This window comes from Netta rufina, assembly GCF_964035555.1.
Source record: "Netta rufina genome assembly, chromosome: 17".
In the NCBI taxonomy this organism is placed as follows: domain Eukaryota; kingdom Metazoa; phylum Chordata; class Aves; order Anseriformes; family Anatidae; genus Netta; species Netta rufina.
Window position 1 is genome coordinate 4,695,877 of NC_140141.1, and position 10,690 is coordinate 4,706,566.

The following is a 10,690-nucleotide window of genomic DNA, read 5'->3' on the forward strand; positions in this document are numbered from 1 at the left end:
TGACACGGTTAAATTGCTGATTACTCACGTCCTTTGTGTATGTGCGCACAATGAGGTTTGATTATTAAGCCACTACTTAAGTACTTTCATAATCTTTAAGAGAAAAGAAATCTGCATACAATAAAAATTATCTTCATACTATCTTAATTTGAAATTTCATACACACCCCCGTCAACCTTTTTAGTGCCACTAAAAAAATGTTGCTAATTTCTGTACCTGTGCAAAGATGTTCTGTACGCGCACTTGGGGTGACCACCGCCAAGAATGGGGAGAGGGAAGAAGGGAAAAGAAAGACGTTTCTTCCACATGTGTAAATAAAAAAAGTGCACTTAACCTTGACCTTTAGAAGACTTGTTAACACCTTTGCGATATGTACATAGTGTGTGGAATTTTCGTCTTACTTGCCTTGGTGTTCCCGTTCCATGTGCTGGTAAACGACACAGCGTTTTACTAATCAACTGAAGGGACAAGAAAGAAAGACAGACCAGTTATTTTATTCAAAACTTTTAAAAAGTTAATAGACAAAAACTGATAAATTATTCTCATTGCATCAATGAGATGTACATCACAAGGGTTTCCTGCTGCCCCTGGGAAACGTGCACTACGACTACCGTATTTTGTTCCCTACCAGCCCCAGTTTCCTTTAAGTCATTCTGATGTAGCAGTCCTGTATGAAACGAGCCATTAAATCTTGTCTTGTTAGGTTGTGTGCCATGATTATGCCTCAAAGCTCTGACAGAAGTGAGCTTGAGGTTTCTTCAAGATTTTTGGGATAAGAGAACCTATAAGACATGTAATGCCTTACTTTCACCGTACTGTTGGAGGTGTACTAGCCATCACCAAGGCAGAGTACGCAAACAAAGAAAATTTTCAGTATTACAGGCATTGTACGCAGACTTACTAGCGTGGCTCAGGTGCCCATCAAACATCCTTAAAATGAAGCGCTTCTGAGCCTTTCCCTCAAAAATAACTTAGTTCTCAACCACGTGCATTTTTCCTAGAACAAGTCCAGCAGTGTCAAAGTTGTACAACGGAGCAACTTAAAGCATTCTGTCTGATGTTTATACTCGCACTTTGGCCAGACAGAACATCCCACAGATCCTTTTTCACTATGTGAGCAACAGCAGCTTTAAGCAATAGTTCGCTCCAACACTGCAGAACCTCTGACCTGTAGTGCCATTACCTCAAACTCAGTGCTGTTATTTCTCTACTCTGAAATCATGGTACCAAAAATATAAAGCAAGGGGGGAAAGCAGGAAAAAAATGGAAAAAAAAACAACTGTACTCCTTGCAAACTCAGAGTAAGTAAAGAACGCACAGATAACTGCTTTACATTCCTTCCATCTTTCTGCTACAAAACTCACCCCTACGTCCTTCTACAGACAAGTTTTAATTAAAAAGACCTTACAAGACTGAAAAACATTGCTCAGAACAGCTTAAAGTACTCACTGGGGATGCAGGAACACTTAATCTAAGCAGCAGTTAATTCTAGCACCGCAGCTCTGAAGCAAATCTTTTTTTACCCTCTTCTCTTTACAAGGCCCAGGCACAGTTTACATGAGCTTTTAGGGGGCAGAGGGAAACAATGAGACAACATAAACAATACATCCTCAACAGCTTACAAATACTGAAGCTTTATCCCTTTGTCCTTCAAACAGCAAAATACCCTCAGTTTGTCACTTCCTCTGCAAGAGCTGGAACAAGCTGGCTCATCTTCAGTTTTAGCTGCAGTGTGATAAAGGCTGCTCTTTCCAGTTCCCATATCATTATTTTCCTGCACAAGAAAAATATCCACAGGAGCAAGCTTTGGTTATAGAAGTTCACAGGGGAATAAAAAGTCTGTGCTCTTGTAGCTGCTGAGCACATGGACATTCAATCTTTTTGTATTCCACAGATCAGCTTCAAGTTCTGGGGAATACTTGAGGACTGGACAGCTTCAGGTTTAGAAAGATTTCTTCTTTTCTGGACTGAAAGGCAGATATGAGTAAGTATGAAGGAGGCAAGGGGCTAAAGGACATTTTAAGACAGCATCACATCTTAACAGATAAAAACCTAGTGGTACTGTAGCTGAATGTTCTAGTGCAAAGAGTCTAGAGGCAGCTCCTGGGTAGCCAGCTGTTTCACTCATTCAGGTGCGCGTGATTTTATCTGGAGGCATGAAACCTGTGTCACCCAGTGTTCGGAGTGCCACTCTTCCATTTGGCCGTATCACCAAGTGAGTTATACTGCCATTGTTAAGCGACATTCGCAGCCAGCCTTCTGGGGGGAACTGCAATGCTCTATTAAGACAAAAAAGAAAAAAAGGAAAGAAAAACATTACTGCTCGTTCATCAACAGTTATATTAACATGAAGTTGACAGCATCACCTTCTGTTCCAGATAATAAAAAATAGTCATTTTGCAGCTTGCTTTCAAATGTCCTACAGAGTCAGCTTTGGAAAAAAAAGGAAAAAGTATTGTTTTTGTGCAACAGATAACCAAACTGCAGTTTTGGTAACTGGACCAGTGTCAAGAATACACTTCCATAAGCGGATTCCAGCAGATGGATGTGATTAATATAGATAGGATTAATTCAAACTGACAGAAGGTAGAAGCTCTCGTGGAGTCTGGTAGCTGGGAGTGCTCTGAGCAACCCAGTACCAAACAGGATGACAGAAGCTCTATGCGCAGCTGGTCATTAGGCCAAGTGCAGTAGCACAAAACCCCGTGCTGTTCAGGACAGGTAGAGCACACGGCTCGCTTCTCCCCAGTAAGTCTCCCCAGGAGACCACAGGCATAAGCAGCACACTGCACATATGCACCTACCTCTGTTGGGAAGGCTAAAATAGCATAACTAATAACACCAGAGAAGAGGTACTGATATACAGTTGGTTCTAGTTACCAGCATGTGCCTATAGAAAGAACTCACCAGAACTGTTTTCATCAATGATATTGTTTCCCAGAAGAGAAAAAAAAGAGAGAACCTTCTGCTTTCTGTACAAATACGGTCTCACAGGTCTTTTTAGTCTCCAGCTATTCTAAAATTCCTAACTGACAAGCCTCAGAGTTAAACCACTTGCAGTAACGACTCAAGAAAATAATAAGTTGTCTCAAACATCTTTTGTCTTAGATACTGAGGAAAAAAATGGTTTTTGACTCTACAACAGTCCTTTAGAAAGCCTAAAAAAAAAAAAAAAAAAAAAGTAACAGCTACAGTCAAGCTAAACTCAAAAGGAACACTATATGGATTGCATGTAGTTGTTATCAGATAGCCCATAATGGTAGATATCAAAGGTAAGGTGAAAAGAAAATGGAAGAAATAGCAATGAGAAAAAGTATAAAGTATTTCAGAAAAAGCCTAGGTAGCAGAAAGACGATCTCTTTTGGCACAGGGAAGAATACTCTGTGTACCTGATCAATAATCTTAAGTATAGCAATTTTGAAAAGCTCTAAAGCAGTCCACAGAGCAGACAGGCTAGCATGTAACTAGCTCAGCTAAAATAAGCTAACCGAAATTGTTGCAGCTATTGATCAGATTAAAGTTTAATCGTATCTATCCTGCTCAAGACAAATTATCTAACAGATACCACTTTGCTGATGAGGAGAAAGAATAAAGCAGATGCAAGCGACTGGATAGGGAGACAGGAAAAGATCCAGAACTGTTTTCTCCTTCACGGGCCACCTTGACATTAGTTGAAAGATGCCCTCTTCCCTCCAATCCAATACTGGATGTTTTGCAAAAACATACTAATACAATTTGAACATAATACAAAAAAGAAATCAACTAATAAAGAATCCCCAAAACTAAATCAATCTTTCATTATTTAAGATCAAATTCATATCACCTCAAAAAGAGGCATCCAGTCAGATGCTCTATTTGTCATCTTTTCCAACAGTCTACACAAAAGTATTATCTTCAGGATTGTGTGAAGCAGAAGCATGCGGTATTTAAGAGACTGTTCAGACGCACAAAAGTTATCAAGTCTCACTGATTTGGCCATTTTCACTTTCACTGTAAAGTGTTCTAATTTTCACATATTTCCTATATCTCCAAATTCATCCTGTGAAGTTGCAGGAGCAGTTGCTCACAATGCAAGCACTCATCTCCAGCCACCTCAAACGCACAAATCAACACATCACCAAGCTCAGCAGTGCAATATGCCAACATGATTTCAGCAAAGCTATGACCTTCTAAAGAACAGGGATGAACATGCAATGCAACACATACCTGCAGACAATGTAGCGGATCACGTTGGCATGACAGACAAAGATCTCGTAGCTGTCTTCTTCCTGCTTTGCATCAGCTCTATGAATGAAGTTTCGAAATGCAGCCTCAATTCGAGCTCCATCTTCGTAATACTGCTAATGGCACAGAGTTCAGAATTAAACATAACTCAGAGCAGCATGCGCCGTTATCTGCGTTTGCAGATGGGCTACATCTTCTGTCAATTTCTTCTTTAGAGGGGTCCACACTTGAGGCTCAACTAACACACCAATTTTTAAGTTATTTCACTGGTTCTGTACACTTACTGAGGAGAAAGAAACTATGCAATTATCTAAGGTTTATGATGAAAAGCATCAGCTCAGATACCATGAGCTATAGCTTTTGTCAATTGAAGTATATTCAAAAATATAAAAATGAAAATAAACAAAAAGTAAGTAAAAAGTTACCACAGCTTCTGGTTTCCAGTGAGAGACTGGAGGGTCTGGTTCTATAGGTGCTCCCTCTCTCAGCAGATCAGTACTAATTTTTTTGACTCCTGAAATATTAAATACACATTCAGAAAGGAGTTGTTACTTCACATGTCCCTGCAAACAGACCCACATCTGCTCAACAGATTTTTTTTTATACTCTTTGAGGAAGCTTTCCTCTCCACACTGAAGACATTTTAGTCTAAACATTTCCCATCAAGGTGCGTACATATCTCCAACACAACTGGTTTGTCATCAGCAAGGTGAAGTTTATTCCAACTGAGAACAGCCAAAACAATTTGGCATAGCAAGCTGACTTCCCAGTCTGCTGCATTTTGAAGAACTGTATTTGTAAGGGTATTAATCTTAATGTTCATGTTCACTAATTAGGCTAATTAATGTTAATGCTACACTTTTGATATGTTAATATTTATATTAATATTTTAGTCTGAGGAAGGGAACTTCTTTTTAAATAGCAGCACAAGCAAGAAAGCAATCACTGATTGTGTAAGAGAACTGACTTTTACCTAGCCATATCTTACTATCTGCTAAAATAACAAAAGAATGCCCCAGACAGAACTATCTACAGTCAACTACCTTTAAGTTTAGATTCTGGTGTGTCTGAGCGTCAGGAAAAAAAAAAAAGCGCACAACGTCCCAAAGCCCTGCAAACAAAGCAGCCACTCACACAAATTGCAAAAATACGTATCACCTTTGAGCATGCCACATCTTCCCCTGCAGGTAGGAACAGCCCAGCACACAATAAAGGCCTGTTAGCTAATCCATCGTACATCACTACAAGAACTGGAGTTTAAGGCCCTCTTCTCGCCTGCACTATTGCCCCCTGAGACCAAGTAAGGACTGAGACAACCATGATGACCTGCAACAGCCCTTGCTTTACAAAATGCCTAAGAGAAGAGTAACCAGGAGAGTTATCTGACAGGAACATATACAGGCACCTGCCAGTCACTCAGAGAGGCAGCTCCCACTTATATGTTTTTTAAGATAAACTGGAAACCAGCAGAATTAGAGGTGTTAGTTTCTTTACAGACATATTCACATAGGTATAGAAGTTGGCTAACGGCTCAACTACACCTTAAGGACAAGCTTAGAATTTTACTGGAAGCAGTTCTAAAGATCATAAGATGCTGAAAAATTAACAGAAGTCACTTACCTGGAAGGTATTTGCTTATAATTTCAGTTGTTTCAGTTGCTCTTGTCATGGAGGAGTGGATAATCTGATCAAATTTCAACCCCAAGCTTGCAAGCCTGCGTCCCGTCAATTCAGCCTGCTCTCGACCTTGAAAAATAAGGATAGATCAGGAAATTAATAAACACAACCCACTGTTTAAAGAGAAACCTAGCTCTGTAACTACCTTTGAGATAAGATTAAGACAAAAGCCTTAGCCCTGGGGAATTACATCGGCTAGTGTGAAAATTTGCTGAAAAACCTTAAAGGAACAGCAAATTTCATCTATGAAGTTTCTTTAGCATTAAGAGTTCTTCAAATGCCTAAAAGCACGTTCTAATGTTTGGATTTAGAGGATCAAAAACTGAAAAAACAGATTTACTTGTACCATCTTTCTGACACAAAGGATCCAGAAAGTGGATTAAGCTTTGGCAGTGAGACCGGAACAGAGCTGAGTTACCGACCCGTACTCATGAGGACGGCAGCTCATGACAAGCACTTTTCTTAAAATAAGAAGAAAGATGTTTTTAGTAATACATACCAAGTGGGGTCAGAGTTCTATCTTTATCAGCTCGGCCATCTAAATTGTATTGAGAATGACGGATAAGGAAGATGTGCCTGGTGGCTTTTGCTTTGCAGTGATCTAAGCGGGAGGCAAGCTCTTCTTCCCCAGTTTCTTCATTTTTCTTTTTGAGGTTGATCAGAGCCAGTGGTTCACGCCTAAACACACACATTTAAAACATCGTTTTTAGATAGGGGAAGCTAAAAGACAGAGGAATTCTACAGATGAATAATCTGACTTATAGTTGAAGAACTAAAATTGACGCTTTAGCCATGTATATTGCAAAACTGATTGAAACCACCATGCTAGAACTAAAAGCCTGTGTTAAAAAAAAAATAAGGTAAGTTGATGCCATGGGTTAAATGTATAATTGACAGATACATTCAATAATTTCAAACACCACCTCTAAATGAATTCTAGTGATTAAAAAAGCAAGCAATGAAGAGAGTTAAATCCTAGTATAAACAGATGATGTCCACTAAAACACATAAAAGCTACAGCCTGTCTGGACAAGAAGATTATAAACATTACTGGGGACTTTATATTGAACTTCTGATGATTTAATAATCATTCTCAAAATTTTCAGTGAAAAATCACAGGCACCCTGGTAGGTTACTTGACAGGAAAAACCAACCAGGAATTACACTCAGGAAAAGAAAAAGAGGTGTCAACTGATTCCAAAGCAATTAAAATGTTTCACACCTGTAAGACCCTGTGATAAACTAAACCTACAAAATTTGTACTTTATCAACCACATTAACTAAAACAACAAAACAATATCCTAGAAATATTTCAGCTTTTTGAAGTGCACCCAGAGAATTATTTTGTACTTTACATTAGGTCACATCAGGTCTCTCCAGGAACTCGTTTTTTTATTTTTAAGCTTGAAGCATTCATTTATACTTTCAACTTTTTAAATCACTCTCTGCCCTGAAGCTACTTTCATCTTTCTTCCATTTTGTCACGCTGCACACCAACCTTCCTCTCTGCATACCATCCGTCACCCTCCTCTTGCACATCACCCATTCCTCAAGAGGACACCGGGCAGATCTTCTTCCCCTCGTCCCCCCAGGGAGGCAGATTAGCGGCAGATTTCCTGCTGCTGACACCAACGCTGCACTATCATCATCAACCCTGTCCAAATCTGCCTCAGATTAGTCCCCTGGTCCCCTCCCTGCACTGAGCCTCTACCCGTTAATACAAATCCGCTACTATGTCTCTCCATCTCGGATTATAAAATGCTTTCCCTTGATCTTACTCCTAAAAGAACAGTTAAATTTATTCAATCCATCACAGATTTCACTTCTTCCATTATTATAATTAAACATGCTTCTGTATCTGTTAATCGATTTTAAATCAAGAGTATAATTTTATTCAGTTTGAGGCAAAGTAAATTGGTCACAGAGAACTGCCGCCTTACATACCTGCAGTTCACAGCAAGGGTGGCATTTGCCGTAGTAAAGACAAGATTTCTGCTAAACAATGAGGCTCAGCACCTTCCTTAAACCGCTCCTAACATTCAGCAAAGCATTAAAAATGAAACAACAGCCCAACAACATGAAGTTCTGTTGCTATTTCACAGGATATGCCTTTTGATTCAGTAGACATGATGTTGGAAAGATACATTAGAAAACTGAAAAAAAAGTCACGAAAATTCAAGCACGCTTGTAAATGAACATAAGGATTAACTCACCTATGGCAGAAATGCCTGACAAGAGATACCTGAGTGAAGGTCCTGCCCTCTCGTCCCCCAGCACCTCTGCAGTTACTTTATGCTAACATGTGCTTTAACAAGTCACGAGGAGATAACCCAGCTTAACTACAGTTTTAGCATAAACTAGTTTTTTTTAATTAAAAAAAAAAAATACAAGCAGGACAACTGAATACTGCTAAAGCTTATCTTCACTAGGTTCTTTTAGGCTGCTGAAATTCACAAATTGACAAATGGAGCTTTCTGCACTCCCTCCTAAAAAAATCCCCAAAGATCATAGCTGGACAGAACTTTGCTGAAAAGCAACAGCAATATTTAGGACTGTCTTTAAGTGCAATTAAACAGCAAATGCCATTTAATCCATGGCAGTGCCCTTTTCACCTCTCTTCCAGGAAGCCCTGCATGTCACTGAAACACATCAGTCGGCCTGACAATTTTTTAAATTCTTGTAACACACTTAAAAATCCAGATATTTCTAGTTTTATTCCTCATAAAACTATTTGCAAGAACCATTTAAAAAATGAAGCCATAGAATTTAGACAATAATTAAAAGCTTTTATTTTCCCCTCCCACACCAAGCTTTCCAGTTAATAGGCACTTAATTAGGACACCTTTCAGATAAAGTGCTGCCACGTGAAATGAAACTGTAACTAGTCTTCTCCCAAAAGCGAACTGTACAACATGCTCCTGCATGTACAGGAGACCCATGCAACACCCTGGGTGTATCACCTGGTCGGATCAACAGGATGTCTGTAAGTACGGTATCTGCATTCTTCTGTGTCAAACTTCAGAAGGATGGTTGTTAAAGGTATATTAATACACGTGGTTATCTGCTCACAGAACCATTCCCCCAGCCTGCCACCCCAGAAGTGTATTTATAAGGCATTTAACAACCTCACCCCAAAGTCAGAACTGAGATCTCAGCCAGGTACTGCCAAAACCATACAACAGGCGGACAGCGAGGAGCAGGCAAAGGGGACGAACGCGTGAGGGTCACCTGCATAACACACTTCCACTGTTTGCACACTAACACAGTGAGGCAGGACGCTGCCCTTAGCTGCTGTTAGCTGTCACCCCGCTCATTTACCCGGCAGCTGTGACAGCTCCCCCGGCCCTAACGCAACCCCTGCACCCAGCTCAGGGCCAGCCGCCAGCAGGAGCAGAAGGGCCGGGACCTGCAGCTACACAGGCAGCTCCGGTGCCTACCTCAGGCTGACTTTTTAACGAGGTTAAAATGAAAATTAACCGCTTCTTTAACGAAAATCGGTTTGATTTCTGTAATTGGGCGTGTAGAGGCCCCTATTTATACAGGCGTTTCATCCTAGAGCATCTCAAAAAAAAGAGAAAAACGATAATAATAAAAACCCAGGACACAACAAAAGCCTGTTAGTGCTCAAGTTCGGCTTCACCACGATCGCAGCGGAGCCTGACCCGAGCGTCCCCGGGGCGATAACCCCGGCACCTGGCACCTGAGCTCAGCCCGCACCCCCTCACCGAGCCCCCGGTGCCCCTCGGGCGGCCCAGCCCCACACCGAGCGGCGCCCCCCAGGTCCCCCCCCCACCCCCCGGTCCCCCCCACGCCCCCGGCCGCTCACCTGTCCCAGTTGCTGTCCCAGTAGCCGCCGGTGCCCCCCGCTCTCTCGATCCAGCCGGCGGCCGGCGGGCAGGAGGCGGCGGCGGCGGCGGGCGGCAGCAGCAGCAAGCCCTGAGGCGCGGCGGGAGCGGCGGGCACGGCGGCGGAGGCCCCCGGCCGCGGCTCGGCGTCGCCTCCCCCGCTCCGAGCCGGCGGCTTGCCCACGGCCACGGCGGAGAAGAGGACGGAGCCCCCGGCCAGCCCGCAGGCGGCCAGCGCCAAGGCGCGGCGGAACGACATGGCGGCGGCGGCGGCCGCGTGCCTCGCCTCGGCCTCCCGGCGGCCCCGCCCCGCACGGAGCGCGGCGGGAGGCGGGGGGCGAGGCGCGGCCGCGGGCTCCCCTCAGCGGGGAAGGCCCCGGCCCGGCTCCGGCTCCGAGCCCGGTCCCGGTCCCGCTACTCCCGGCTCCGTGTGGGGAAGGGCCCGCTGCGCTGCCCCGAAATGGCGGCGGAGCGCGGAGGGGCTTCCCCGGCGCTGGCAGAGGAGGGCCGGGGGAGGCTTGGCCTCGGTGGGATGCTGCGGCGGGGGGAATGCCCGCAGCCGGGTGGCTCAAAGGAAATGCACCGCGTGTAGGTCAAAGGAAAAGCACGTTAATTAATGGTTCGCGGCGACGTGAGCTGCCTCTAAATTACCGTGCCTGGGTGCCGCTGAAGTCCATCCATAATAGCATGTGTTTGTTTCTGCACCAGTCAATTTAGCTTGCAGCAATCGTGTATTACTTCATATGTACTTCCTTCTGTTGTTTTCTGAATCAAGGAAAAAGAAAAAAAAAATCTGTTGGTCAACTGATAAATTCGTCTTTTTTTTTTTTTTTTTTTTTTTTAATAAAAGCACCCATTTAAACTTCACCCCAGAAATACTTTGACAAAGCCAGTCTGCTACTGGTATTCGTAGTATTCATTTTTATGCAGAAAGCACTCAAATT

At 42.9% G+C, this 10,690-nt stretch overlaps 1 protein-coding gene across 2 annotated transcripts; it reads right to left on the bottom strand.

Moving 5' to 3' along the window:
• Window positions 1–475: 475 nt before the first annotated feature.
• PGAM5 (PGAM family member 5, mitochondrial serine/threonine protein phosphatase) lies at window positions 476–10,062 on the bottom strand. Of its 2 annotated transcripts, none has more exons than XM_084297605.1 (6): window positions 9,728–10,062; window positions 6,401–6,579; window positions 5,845–5,970; window positions 4,650–4,738; window positions 4,207–4,337; window positions 476–2,279 (listed from the first exon to the last, which is right to left on the bottom strand). In XM_084297605.1, the coding sequence occupies exons 1-6, from the start codon at window positions 10,003–10,005 to the stop codon at window positions 2,129–2,131; spliced, it is 954 nt and encodes a 317-aa protein (XP_084153731.1). In that variant the 5' UTR covers window positions 10,006–10,062; the 3' UTR covers window positions 476–2,128. The 2 variants fall into 2 exon arrangements, with proteins under 2 accessions (XP_084153731.1, XP_084153730.1); XM_084297604.1 differs by having other exon boundaries at window positions 4,207–4,340; window positions 9,728–10,061.
• Between the last annotated feature and the right edge of the window lie 628 nt (window positions 10,063–10,690).

Bases quoted from the DNA above. Each gene is read 5' to 3' on its own strand.
- PGAM5 (XM_084297604.1), bottom strand. From the start codon at position 10,005: ATGTCGTTCCGCCGCGCCTTGGCGCTGGCCGCCTGCGGGCTGGCCGGG. The intron at 5,971-6,400 runs GTATGTATTACT...TTATTTTTCAAG, and splicing joins TAGAACTCTGACCCCACTTG to GTCGAGAGCAGGCTGAATTG. The intron at 4,739-5,844 runs GTAAGTGACTTC...TTAATATTTCAG, and splicing joins TATAAGCAAATACCTTCCAG to GAGTCAAAAAAATTAGTACT.